Consider the following 13,771-nt stretch of genomic DNA (forward strand, 5'->3'; position numbering starts at 1 on the left):
TGAGCACAGGGGTCAAGATGACCTTTGAGCTTTACTGTCAGCTCCCAAGATCTCACAAAACAGTAATTTTATAATGGTGGTTTTAACTCTTCATCATTGTATTTTCTAGTTTCCGTCCTATTCCATCCTATTATCCATCCCACACCATCCCAGCCCAGTTCTCATCTTGGTGTTAAAATATATCACTTTTCTGTTTTCAGTTCTGTTTTCTCCACAAACACCGAACAAAATTGAGTTTTTACACCCACCTCCTGGCTGGCTGCATCTTCAGCTATGTATCTTAGCAGGACTTGAGCCACTGCCTCCACAATGCTTCCTGTATTCCCAAGCACCAGCCTCATGACTTTTGCCCTTGCTTGCCCTCTGCATCTTTCCCAGAACCTTTATGAAGGTCTCTCTTGCCTTTCATTCATATCTTTGTTTAAAACTCCATCTTCCTTGAAGTTCTTTTCACAGGTTACCTTGCACATTTCTCTCTAGTATGTATCATAGACATAGGACCATCAATTTGCTAATTAGTCTTCCCACCAAAATGAAAGCTTCCCAAGAGCAGCAACTTTTTCTTGGTCACCTCTGCCTCCCAGTACCTGCAATAATAGATGGCACATTGGAAAAGTCAAGCAGGGGCCTGGCTCAAGTGGTTCAGCACCTAACAGGTATAAGACCTGGAGGCCAAATCCCAGTACAACCACCAAAGAAAAACAAACCACAGCCTAAGAGAAAGAGACTTATATAATGCATACAACAAAATAATCTTAGAAGAGCTCAAATCCAAAAAATTTCAGAAGATCAAGATATTTTCCTCAGCACCATAAACTTTCATACTTAGCAAAATAAGTATATGTGATTGACTTTTAAGTAAGTGTTGGTTGTTGAAATTACTAAATAAATGCCCAAGCCCTAGCCTTGAGTTGAAAAGCTGAGGGACAGTGTTCAGGCCCAGAATTCAAGCCCCATGACAGACAACAAAACAAAAAAACACTCCTGGGTTCCAACTATTTCAGAATTTTTAAAAAAGAATTATTTAGATCTTTCAGGATCTGGTTTCTCTTTCCTGTGATACTGGATTGGGTGAAGTGCTACCTGTACAAAATATTTTACTAAAAAAATGTGAGTTAACAAGCTACTGAAAACTTGTGCAGTGGGAAAACTGCAATCAAACAGCCTAGAGGCTTTTATAGTGCAAAGTGAAAGCTTATTCTGCCACCTAGGGGACATACTCTAAAAGAATTTACCTTTGTCTCTGAAGCTTAAGACAAAAAGATTTACTGTTTTTGAACAAGTGAGAGGACACAAAGAATACTTTTTTTTTTTCTTGAGAACTGGGCATCAGTGGCTCATCACTGTAATCCTAGCTTCCAAGGAGGCTGAGAATTGAGGACCCTAGTTCAAAGATGTTTACCTACAATTAACCACCCAAAAGACAGAAGAGGTGTAGCTCAAGTGGTACGTAGCCTTGGGCAGAAAAGTTAAGGGACAATACCCAGGCCTTGAGTTCAAACACCAGGGTTGGCACATAGTTACCCCCCCCCCCCAAAAAAAAAAAAAGTGAGAGGGAGAGAGTTGGGAGGTTGTATAATTTTTCTGTTATTTAGAATAAATTTTACTTTATTGTTATAATAGAGGTGATAATACAGAGAGAGGGATTACAATTACATGTGTCAGGTAACGAGACTGTTTTAAAAGCATTTATAAAGCCCCAGGGCCGAATTAGAGAAGTGTATATACAAGATGCAGGGCACCAACATCAAATACAGTGAAAACAGGGGTTCTACTGGGGGGGGAGGAACATAAACAAAAAAATCACATAGTACATTATAAATACATTAGAAACAATAGCAAGAAAGAAAAAAAAATATTTGTGCCCCTATCTTGGGGTTCATTTCACTTAACATCATCTTATATGGTCATATGTACTAGCTTTTGGCCTTTTATGCTTGTCCTACACATGTACTAGTTATTGCAAATAAGGGAAAACATGGGACCTATGTTTCTTTGCGCCTGGCTTACTTCACTTAATAGAATTTTCCCCAAGTCTTTCCATTCCCTAACAAATGGGGCAATGTCATTCTTTCTGATGGAGGCATAGAATTCCATTGTGTATATATACCACATTTTCTTGATCCATTCATCTACTGAGGGCATCTGGGTTGGTTCCCTATCTTAACTATGGTAAATAATGCTGCGATAAACATAGTTATGCCGGTAGCCTTAGTATGGTCTTGTTTGTGATCCTTTGGGGTAAAAGCACAAAAGTGGAATTTCTGGGTCATAAGGGAGGTCTATGTGGAGTCTTTTGAGGAACCTCCATACTGCTTTCCAAAGTGGCTGAAAAGTTTACACTCCCACAAACAATGCAGTAGGGTTCCTTTCTGGCCACATCCCCTCCAGCATCTGTTGTTATTAGAGTTCTTGATTATAGCCATTCTAACTGGGATGAGGTAGTAGCTCAATATTGTTTTGATTTGCATTTCTTTTATGGCTAGAGAGGTTGAGCATTTCTTCATGTGTCTATTGCCATTCTTATTTTCTCTTCAGAGAAGTTTCTCTTTAAGTCTTTAGCCCACATTTATTGGGCAGTTGTTTCTTTGAGGATTTGTTTTTGGAGGATTTAATTTTTTGAGTTTCATTTTATTTTTAATAGGGATACAGTTTGACCCATTGTAACAATGAGATGTACAAGACACTATGTTGAAAAATGAACTTTACAACTTTGGCGGGGGTGGGGGAGAGTGTAGTTGTGGAGGTGGGAGGGAAGGGATGGTAGGGGGAAAACAAAGGAGGAGGCAACAATGCTTGATAGGAAATGTACTCAATACCTTGCTCATGTAACTGTAACCCTTCTGTACAGCATTTTTTCAATAAAATTGTACAAAAAAAAAGGTAAAAAAAAGCCCCAGGGATTACCTATAATCCCAGTACTCAGAACCTACACAGTAAAACTGTCTCAATCACCACCACCATCATTATCATCAGTAGACTGGACATGTACCAAGTTGAGTTTTGACACCTTTGTCAAATTCTTGGCATCACCTGCTTTGGTGAGATCCAGCCCAGGTTCCAACTCCTCACCCTGGTCCAGCCATCATAGTATTACATCAATTAAGCCCATTGTTGTGTCTGAAGTATTCATATTTCTTTTTTTTTAAAGTCTTATTTCCATTTCCCGGAGTCACAATAATTTTTGGCATACAAGTTTGACTTCACTGGTCCCAGTCATCAACGTTTCAAATATTGCCTATGAAGTCCTGATTCTGTCCACCAAATGACTCTTCCCAGATTCCTGCAGTCGATCCCATGATAACACGGGCGTTTTCAGCATCCACCTGAGTTGTGATGACTATAAATGAGAAAAAAAAAATTGTATTCCTCAATGGTATTGCAACTGTTTTTCCCTAGTACACCACAAGCAGAGGGCAGCAAAGTGAGGGATAGAGAAGACAAGGAGAAGAAAGGAAACATAGAGAAGACAGAAAAAGAAAGGGAAGGTGAGAAAGAAGAGAATAGTCAAGAGACCTAGAACTACTGATTGTGGACAACCTATTTTATGGTCTCATCTTGGACTATTTTTTGTGATTGTACGCTGTCAACTTTATAGTGTGATAATTGCAAAAGCTATGCAATTATCTGTGCTTCGTGACACAAGTGGTTTTTGCCTTTTTGATTTTTGTCTTTCTTCTAGCCTCTGACATTTTGTTGAAAGCCAGAGTGACAGAGGAAACTGAGGCAGATGTACCTTCAGTGTGGATTTTATGTTCCTCCGGCTAGGTGTAAAGCCAGAGATGAAGCTATGATGTCGGAGGACAATTTTTCATAGCATCCTTGTTTTTAGCCTCTCCTGTTGTTTTTTGGTTTCCCTAAAGACTGCTTTTTAAATAAATGATTCTTTCTCTGATTATCAATCTCCCCAGACTTCATCAGTCAGTAACACTCAACTACGAAAAGCAGCCTTCTCTGATCCCAGTTCTCGATGTCTCCAAGAAGTATCTGAAGTAGAGCTCTAGTCAGCCATTAGGCTGTATTGGTATTTGACCTATGTCTAGTATATCTAATTATGGGAACAGTTAGCACCTACTGTACAATTAATATGTTCTTGGTACTGCCCTAAGGGCCGTGGCTGACTTACTGAATCTTTTTAATAACCTTAATGAGGTTTTGAAGGAACTGTGGTTCAGTACGTGAATAATTTCTCCAAGGTCCACAGCTAAGGAGTAAGTCAGATTTCAGATACATGTAACCTGCTATTTACCAGTAAGAATATATATACCAACTTGTCCCCAAGATCAGTTGGGACAATTTAATTTGTCACTGGACATGGTGGCTCATACTTGTAATCCTAGCTACTTAGGAGGTAGAAAGATGAGAATCTTGGTTCAAAGCCAGTCTGGGCTAGAAAGTCTGTGAAATCCTTATCTCCAATTAATCACCAGAAAACCAGAAGTGGCTCTGTGGCTCAAGTGGTAGAGTGCTAGCCTTGAGCTAAAGAGTTGAGGGACAGTGCCCAGGCCCTAAGTTCAAGCCCCACGACCGACAAAAAAAAAAAAAAGAGGCCCAGGGACAGTGCCCAGGCCCTAAGTTCAAGCTCCAGGACTCTCCCCCACACAAACACTTCTTTGCATCATGCTAACAACAACTAAATTTGTAAGTTTGTTACCATGTGAACTTCACTGTTAAAGAGAAATTTATATTGATTTAGAAGCAATAGCTGCAAAAATGTTTATGGATTTTGTGTCAAAATGCTTTCCTAAAAATTTCCTTTCAAGTTGGTTTTGGAATAATTTTCTTTCTAACTTTCTTGGAGCTTGTAGACAGCTAGCTTCACATCATGTGGCATCTGGTTTTAGTCACAGGAAGCAGTCGACATTCAGTAATAGAATTGAAGGTGAGTGCTGGTTCATGATGTGGCTGTTTATTCCATCTACTCTTTTTGCTATTCATTCACATTTTCCATCAACCTTCCCCTCCCCCTCACCATGCAGCCACACAGATCTCTCTGTCTGTCTCTCCTGGAAACTACCTATAAGCTAGCTCCCTGATCCACTGCGAACCAATCAAATATACCTCCTCTCCAAGAAGTGTTTGAAGCATTCTGGCAATTAGTCTGCTTTTCTGTGTAGTTATAAAGCTGTTCAAATGTGAATCTAGAGTTACAGGTTACTGGCTTTCTACTACAAGAAAGAAACAAAGCTTACCGTTGGTAGGAGAGAATAAAGCAGTGATGGCAAAGATGACGTGAGAAAGCTTTTCTTGGTGTTTGTATCTCTGTTGTCCACCAAGTAGCCACATCATTGTCCTTCCTGATTTGCAAAGAACTATCCACCAGGTGGTTTCAACAGAAACCTTGTTGTCTCAGTTTTGCAAGACTCTATATACAAAATCAACAAGTCAGTGGAGCTGATTGTGTCTGAAGGCTTTGAAGGATGCAATCCAGATCTAGGCTTGGCTCACAGAGCTGTCTCTTCCCACTAGTGCTCTACAACTTGAGCCACAGTTCCACTTCTGCCTTTTTCTGAGTAGTTAATTGGAGAAAGGCATCTCAGACTTTTCTGCCCAGGCTGTCTCTGAACCATGATCATCAGAGATCAGGCTCCTGAGTAGCTAGGATTATAGGTGTGAGCCACTGGCGCCCAGCTAACTGCATTACTTCTGTAAGACTGTCTATAAATAAGGTCGCCCTCTGTGGAGCTGTGGGTTACGACCTCAACATAGAAATTTTAGGGGAAGACACATTTAACCCCTAATAATAAATGGCTACACATCTAGTTCTATCCTGTAACAAACATTACTGTACAACTGATTTTATAGATGTTTTTCATTTTAAATGTACAGATACTTTTCTACCAAAGTTCATGTTCTTTCTGAGATAGTTTTTTCCTCTTGCTCATTTAACAAAGGACTAAGATAATGTATGTTTTATGTGGGTGACAAGTAAACTAGACCTACTAATCTTAAAACAGTTCTTAGGCTTCCATTACAGTTGTTTATATCCCCAACTACATTGTAAGGGCCAAAATGAGGCTCAACTGATACTGGTCAGTGTATTTTCTTTTATTTTTACTCAATGCCACAGGATTCAGAAAATGGGATGAGCGATCAAAGCCTTTTCCCATCAGATTTCTTATCAAGATATGCCATTGGGCTACTCTGTGGGTTTGGAGGGAATAGTGTCACCACCCTAACTGTACTCCCAGTGCCTTTAGGTGTGGAACACGGTCTCTAGTAACTCTTGGAGGGTGAAAGTTAGATGCATAGGAAGCTGACCCTTCTCAGAAGGGATCTGAGCACAGCAGTGGTAGGTACATTATTAACTTTATTTCTTGAATTAAATATGCATTTTATGTTATACATTTAAAAAAGCAAAAATAACAACATTGGTAAGAAAATATAAGACAATCCAGGATAATCACTCTCATGTTGACATCCTCTTTAATATAAGGTAATCCATTCCCCAGCAAATAGTAGGGAATGCATGAGCACTTCATGGGAGCTCAAGGGGCATTGTCATGGGCTGAAACCACTTCATGCGTGCCAGTGGTTACTACTGAATCTGCTGTAATTTGGGGTAGATGGAGGGACTTCCTTGCAGCTGCTAGGTGCAACAGATCTGCTACACAAACAGCTCATTCCTAGTTACTTTGATTTTAGAAATGGTTCCATTAGAATACCCAAGCAGTACAAATTCCTACTTACACTCAATTTCACACACAAAAGTCTTGTATCATGATGTATACAAACAAAAGAAGACCACTCAGAGAAAAGGAATGGACTACTGGTGCACAGACTAAAATGAAAAAAAAAAATCTCAAAATAATTCTGGTGAGTGATTATGAGTAATTCAGTGGGAGTATAACAAAACAGCATGTCAGTGGTTAGCTAGGTGCAGGGGATAGCATGGAGAGAACAACTGAACATTAGGGAACCTTTGGAGAAGTAATGAGTTACCTATACCTGGTACAATTTAATGTGTTAACTATATGTCAGAAAGCAGGATTTATTTCATGCTGTCTCCTAAATTTTATTTTTACTAAGTCCTTATTTTCACCTTAACTTTTATGTTGTTGCTTTTCTTTTTCCTGGTCTGTGCTAGGTACCAATCTGCAATACAAGTGTTGTACAACTGAGATGCACCCCGAGCCTCACTTTCAGGAGGAAATAGAAAGAGAAACGATGTAAACAAAGAGAGTTGTTTTTAAAAATAGGCAGGGTGTACACTTACTGGTTCCTAATCTCTCTCAAATGATCATTTGAATGCTCTGTGCAGAGAATTCCTGAACTAGCTGAAAGTCCTAACCTAGGCATAATGTTTAACTCCCTATGTGTGCAACTTTTTCAGATACGTATCTTTCATTACATTCTCAGTGTATGATAAGTATCCCAACTGTAGAAAATTTTAGATAATGGACACAGATTTGCTGTCCTATTCATTATTCGATTACATCTCAAACTTTTCTATGAATGGGATTCGTAGCCAATTGTTTGGATCACATAAGGAAGTGACTCATCACTGGCTGTAATAAAGTTTCTTGGGGGAATATGGAATTGTATCCAAAAACCCAAGAATAATTAGACTTCCCTTTGTAGGCAGGTCATAAAGGGACTATTTTGCAAGTGAACCAGGAACACAAGTCTAATCTAATGGAAGATTAAGAAAGTGTTGGGCAGAGGAAGGTAACTTCCTCGTTCCTCCTCCTAGTTCCAGGCCTGAGGTTGGATTCTGCCCTTGGGGCTGGGTTTTAATCAGTTCCCCTCCCTTAGTCAGTTTAGGTGGGTTATACTTGTAGCAAAAGACCACTAGAATATTATTTGATCCTTAAAAGGAAATATTACATTCACTCTGTATTGGAAAAGTAATTATTTATTATGATAAAAATAAAATTGTAGACTGCAGACTGCAGACAGATGAAAGTTACACTATATTGCACCATGATTGCTAATGAGCCAAACCTGTCTAAAAGATGAACATTCCAGAACAAACAGCATCCTTTACTTGGGTAAATAGTCATGCAAAGAACTCATTACAACATAATTGCAGAAATAAAAAACGTTAAGTACCAGCAAACTAAACATATAAAAGAAGCATTTCATGACAGTAATGAAATATTACACTTTTAAGAACATGTCTTTTGACAACCTTGCCATTAGTAAAACATGCAAACCACTTGTAAGAATGAATTAAGTGAATAAATAAAGTAACTCCTTTTAAAATTTTCTTTGTTAGTGTTTAGATATGAAACCAATGGCACACGTTTCAGTTGCTGGGTTAGGGTTCAGTAGCAATTTCTGGCATGAAATACATTTTTCTTTCTTCTGTACAATATCAAGGAGCCTACAAAGAGATCCACTTCATAATATTGACCTTATTAACACCATCTATTTGACCATGCTGATAGAGCTTTTGAAGAAAGCCTAACACTTGATGGCTAACAGTTTGCATTTAGATCTGAAGAAATGAACATAATAAATATTAATACAGACATTTTGAAAGTGGTTTTACATTCTGAAGCAAGAAGCATATTGTGCAAAGGGCCTGCTGAATCCTCTTTAATGCTGTAAAGCACCGATTTATGTAAAGATGGTAATGTGTGATTATAATCATTATACCTGCTTAGGATAAATGCAAGGGCACGCCATATCTGCTTCTAGTCTTTGTTGTTGCTTCTTTATGTTAAATTATCTTCTGTGGAATAAATGACCTTGGTAAAACTTATAATTAATTCATAATCAAAAAGTTATAGCTATCATTTTATTTCACACTTTTCATGAAATAACCACCACTAAGGATTTGAAAAAAAATAAAGACCTTTTATGACCAGACTGAAAGTTTACTCCAAGAGAATAAAATAAAGGCTTCAGAGTCCCTGAATTTCCTGAGGGAACATGTAAGACCAAGAGAGTATACAGTCTCCTATGAACAAGGATTAAACATGCAGATACACACAAATGAGATAAAATGATGGTCTTTCGCTATCCTACCAAAACTGGTGAAAATATTCTCACAGTACATTATCTGTCAAATTGAAGGACAGCTTTTTTCCCTTTATGTCAAACAGCTAATTATTGACTAAGCACTCACTTATGTGTTTTGATAAAAACCATACGTGAATAGTTTAGCTGTGTGTTCAGTAGACAATTAAGAATAAAATAAAACCTCTAAGGAATGCTATTCCTTAGTTGTGAATTTTGCATATTTCAAATAAAGTTTAGGTAAAGAAAGGCCATGAACAACCAGATGCCTTAGGTCAACAGATAACTGACATTTATGGAATGGGACAAGATCGCTAACTTGGACAAGCACCTTATAGATTGAAAAAAATGAGGTAAGTTTTTAAAATTAAGATTTGGATATTTGTGCAAAAAACATTTTCATTGTTTTAGAGTCTTTGTTTTCTACTCTAAAATCTATGCACAGTATATTTTATGATTTCTCCACTTCTGGGAGAAAATATAGATTATAGGTTTAAAAAATGCAAAACCTACCCTATATGACTATAGTTCCAAATGATAAAAAGCTATGTTTTTTTGTCATATTAAATATTACAGAGGACACTCAGTTGTACTTGTAAAAGACTATACTTTCTAATAGTTTTAAGTGTCATAAATGGAAGAAAGGGGAGAATTTCGTTCTGCCTTTCACATTTTCTTCTTACTAATATTCTTTAGGCAATTTTCTACTCCAAGTTAGTCTATAATATTAAGTTTTGGAACCTATTTCTAGGTATGTCTCTAAAGCTCCACATTCTCATTTCCTAAAGAGTTCACCAAGGTATCTACATTTTGCAACTGCACTGAGCATGTTCTCACTACTTTAAAATGGGAGTAGTTGATTAAAGCCTTCTTACACTGACTTTCTCTATTTAGCTTTGGTCACTTAGAATTCTTAAAATATACTTTTGTGGGAGATTTTGAGCTTTAATCTTAGTAGTAATATTAACTGAATAAAGATGAGACAAACTGAAAATAAATAATCATTTTCAGGTATGTGCAGACATTTGTAAATACTAGCATCCTGAAGTAGAATATACTTTCAATTGCAAAGTCAAGTGGATTATAGTGCAGGATGGCATCTAAACGCAATGAAGTGAACACACTAACCAGTTTATCCAAATTAGCAAAGCAGGAAAATAAGCACAGTACGTTTTCTAGAAGAGTATTTAAATACACACCAGTGCTTGGTAAACAGTTTAATATCATTTTGTAAGGAACTTAGCTTGTTTTCTTGTTGTTCATTGTCATTAGTTCAAATTAAGTTGAACAGCAGCTAATTGATACCATCCCTTTAACTACCTGGCGGTAGTCATATTCAAATAAAATAATAATCGTGGTAGATATCAAATGCCAATAAAGTTTATGTCAGAACTCAAAATATTATAAACCAAATAAATTAGAGGCCTACTTTGCTTACAAGTTTCTCAGTATGGTAAAAACAAGAGAAAGGCCAGGAACAACTGTCTTATGTCAAGAGGTAACTGACAACAAGTGGGTAAACCCACTTCTTCCCACATCCAACACAATATTTTTTCTAGATACAAATGCCATGCTATTTCTGAACTATCTTGCCTCTGGAAAACTGTAAAATATTTTTTTAGCCTTGAAATTAGGTGTGAACATTTTGGTTCTAAAGCCATAGATAAAAAGTAAAGATATATACCGTTAGCCTTAAGCATAAATGCCAGCAAACCTAGTCATCTATATACCTTTTCTTATCTCTTTCTTTGCTTTTTTTTTTTTTTAAATGTGTCTCTGGTATGTGTGTGAGTATGCACTTTTTCATTTATGGCTTGCACCTTACCACTTCAGCCATGCCTCCAGTTCTGGCTTTGGGTAACTAGAGATAAGCATTTCATGGATTTATCTGCCCAGGCTAGCTTCTAATGGAGATCCTCAGATCTCCCACCTGAGTAGTTGGGATTATAGGAATGAGCTACTGGTGCCTAGCTTACCAGTACATTTACTAATGTATGGTTTTCATAGTTTGGAATTAAATGAGTGCCCTTCACAAACAATTCCATCTACAAGTTGTCCTAAGATACTACACCAAAAAGACTTAAAAGGAAAAGCCTTTATTGTTTTCTTCAAGATTTTCTTTGCTTGGAGACATTATAACTCTTTAGAGAATATTGTCTGCAGCATTACCTATATCACTCACTGTTTCCATAGGAAAATAATTACTTCACTTTATGCTAAAGATAATGAAAGTTAAAATTGTACGTAATGACTCTGGCAACCCCAGCACGAGGAGGTGGGAGGAAGGTCAGACTGAGGCCACAGTGAGACCCTGTCTCAACCATCTCCACCTCCCCCCAAAACACTATGGCTATAGGGTGATAATATTTAAAATAATTTTTAACAATGAAATGTCTTTTACCTAATGAATAGTAGAATAAAATGATACTTCTAAAAATAACACAAAAACCAAAAAATTAAATATTCAATTCTCAGTTCACAACAATTTTATATATATTACTATTTCAGGTTGTAAAGAATTAAATTATAATAACAATACAAATATTTGATTTAGTCCTTTAAAAAAGGACCATTATTTCTAATAAAGTTCTTGAGTGTCAGTAAGAATGGTGGGTTCATGTTTAGTTGAATGCAATATATTCAGAATTAAGAAAATTACCATATTTGAATTTGCAAGGTCACTTTTACAATTTAGTTATAACATATCAACAAGATCTTGGTTAAGATTTAATTTATTCTTCAATTACAATAGTCTCCTGAATGGAGGTGGACTCTTTGTTTTCTACTTTTGCTATACAATATGTGGAGTTGAAAGAAGGTGTAACAGAAATTACTCCCTTGTTGAGCCAATTAGTTGCTAATCTGACTTTCAAAGAATTGGCAAAGCACAAAATTAAGAATTTATCTCAAAACATAAATAAAGGCACTAATAACAAACTGTGTTTTCACCCAACAGTAGCATATATAGTTGGTTGACCTACAATAAATATAAAAATCAATGCTTAACTATCTGACCCTTGCTTGGTCAAGGCATTCTCTTGGAGTAAAGGATAATTTGTTTTATATTACTTTACAGGAAATATGTGATGAAGACCTTTTAAAAAGTCTTGCTGGGTGCATGTGGCTCATGCCTATAATCCTAGGACTCAGGAGGCTGAGATCTGAAGATCATGGTTCAAAGTCAGCCTGGGCAGGAAAGTCCATGAGACTCTTATCTCCAACTAACCATCAGAAAAAGGAAGTGCTGCTGGGCTCAAAGTGGTAGAGCATGAAAGCTCAGGGACAGCACCTAGGCCCAGAGTTCAAGCTCCAGACTAACAACAACAAAAATCTTACATGAACTTGCAATCTGAACTTTTCCCAATATTGGCACAATGCCTACTTGCTTGAATGCCATTTTCTTTTTCAACAAATACCTAACACACGTAAGTTCTAATCTGATACTAATATGATTTTTAGAAAGGAATTTAAAAATAAATTGTACCTTAACAACAGTAAATTTGACTTTATACTAGTAGCTGTTTGACAAAATACAATCAACTATTAAAAACACTTTTAATATAATGCTGATATGGTAATATTAAAAAAATAACTGTATAATCTGACAGAAGAAAATTAAACTACCCAATCTTATTTGATACAAGAAGGCAGACAATTATTTCATAAGAAAAAATACTAGAGTAGTATGTTTTTCCTCAGGACAGCTTTATGAGATTTACCCATGGAACTTATGGTAAACAATATATCAAAGCAAAGTTTAGGCAAAGTGTGCTTTAGGTAAAATGGTATTTTCTTAAGTCCCCGCCCTCATCAGTCACACACACACACCATCAAGCATCCATTGATTTATGTCTGTTTTCCTCTCCCACTCTTGATTATGGTTATATTAAGTACAAAACAAAATTAAACTCATCCACTACTTGGTACAGAGTCTTTAAGAAAAGGGTACAAAACAAAGTTAAACAGTGGTTTTCTAAAGTTCAGAAAATGTTTCTCTGGCCATTTTTTTTTCCAGGTCAAAGGTGCTACTAACTAAGTAAAAATCAGAAAAATGTAACCAAGTTCAATTACATTAATTCAATTAAATACAGTAAACTGTTTTCAGTGTGCCTGAAAACTGCAAAATTTAAGTCAACTTAGAATACAAAACATTACAATTAAAATACCACTTCTGAGCAGGAATATTGATAATGTTATAAAATACTGAATCTTATTTTTGATTCAAATAAAAAAATACTGCAAAAATGAAATCTTATTCTCTCAGAATTTTACCCCTTTCATTGCAGCAAAATCACACATTTGAAATAAACAGGATTGAAATTACAGTATTTGTACTTCCCTCTTACGTAGTACTGTTTATTATATTAGCTAACTGCCTTGAAACCTCTTAATGCTACCCAATAAACTTTTGATGAATAATTACTGCTCCTTCAAGGGGCTAGGAAGATGGCTCAGTGGTAGAGCGCTTGCCTTGCATGCATGAGGCCCTGGGTTTGATTCCTCAGCACCACATAAACAAAAAGAAAAAAGCTGGAAGTGGCGCTGTGGCTCAAGTGGTAGAGCGCTAGCCTTGAGGTGAAGAGCTGAGGGACAGTGCCCAGGCCCAGAGTTTAGACCCTATGACCGGAACCCCCCCCCCCAAAATAATTACTGCTCCTCCATTTAAATTTAACTTTTCATTTATAATTTGTAAAACAAAATTAACTGAGGCTCATAGTAGACCCTAAAAACCTAAAGTTAAATTTAGCAATTTCCTATAATATTTTAGAACATGAAGTATAATGACAGAGACATCAAGCCTTTGTAA

The 13,771-nt window shown here is 36.7% G+C and overlaps 1 protein-coding gene and 1 long non-coding RNA gene across 2 annotated transcripts in view; one reads left to right on the plus strand and one right to left on the minus strand.

Annotated features, from left to right (window-relative positions):
- Positions 1 to 2,857: 2,857 nt before the first annotated feature.
- Arl5b (ADP ribosylation factor like GTPase 5B) overlaps positions 2,858 to 13,771 on the minus strand; it is a 36,444-nt gene continuing 25,530 nt past the window's right edge. Inside the window, exon 7 of the mRNA XM_042686082.1 lies at positions 2,858 to 3,340. Coding sequence (XP_042542016.1) covers positions 3,239 to 3,340 — 102 coding nt within the window. The 3' untranslated portion in view covers positions 2,858 to 3,238. The remainder of the gene's footprint in view (positions 3,341 to 13,771) is intronic.
- Positions 9,001 to 12,062, plus strand: LOC122113134. The gene is made up of 2 exons (XR_006148387.1): positions 9,001 to 9,715; positions 9,976 to 12,062. It is a non-coding gene; the product is annotated as an uncharacterized LOC122113134 (long non-coding RNA).

Source organism: Dipodomys spectabilis, unplaced genomic scaffold (genome assembly GCF_019054845.1).
Source record: "Dipodomys spectabilis isolate Male_0828 unplaced genomic scaffold, ASM1905484v1 ptg000096l, whole genome shotgun sequence".
In the NCBI taxonomy this organism is placed as follows: domain Eukaryota; kingdom Metazoa; phylum Chordata; class Mammalia; order Rodentia; family Heteromyidae; genus Dipodomys; species Dipodomys spectabilis.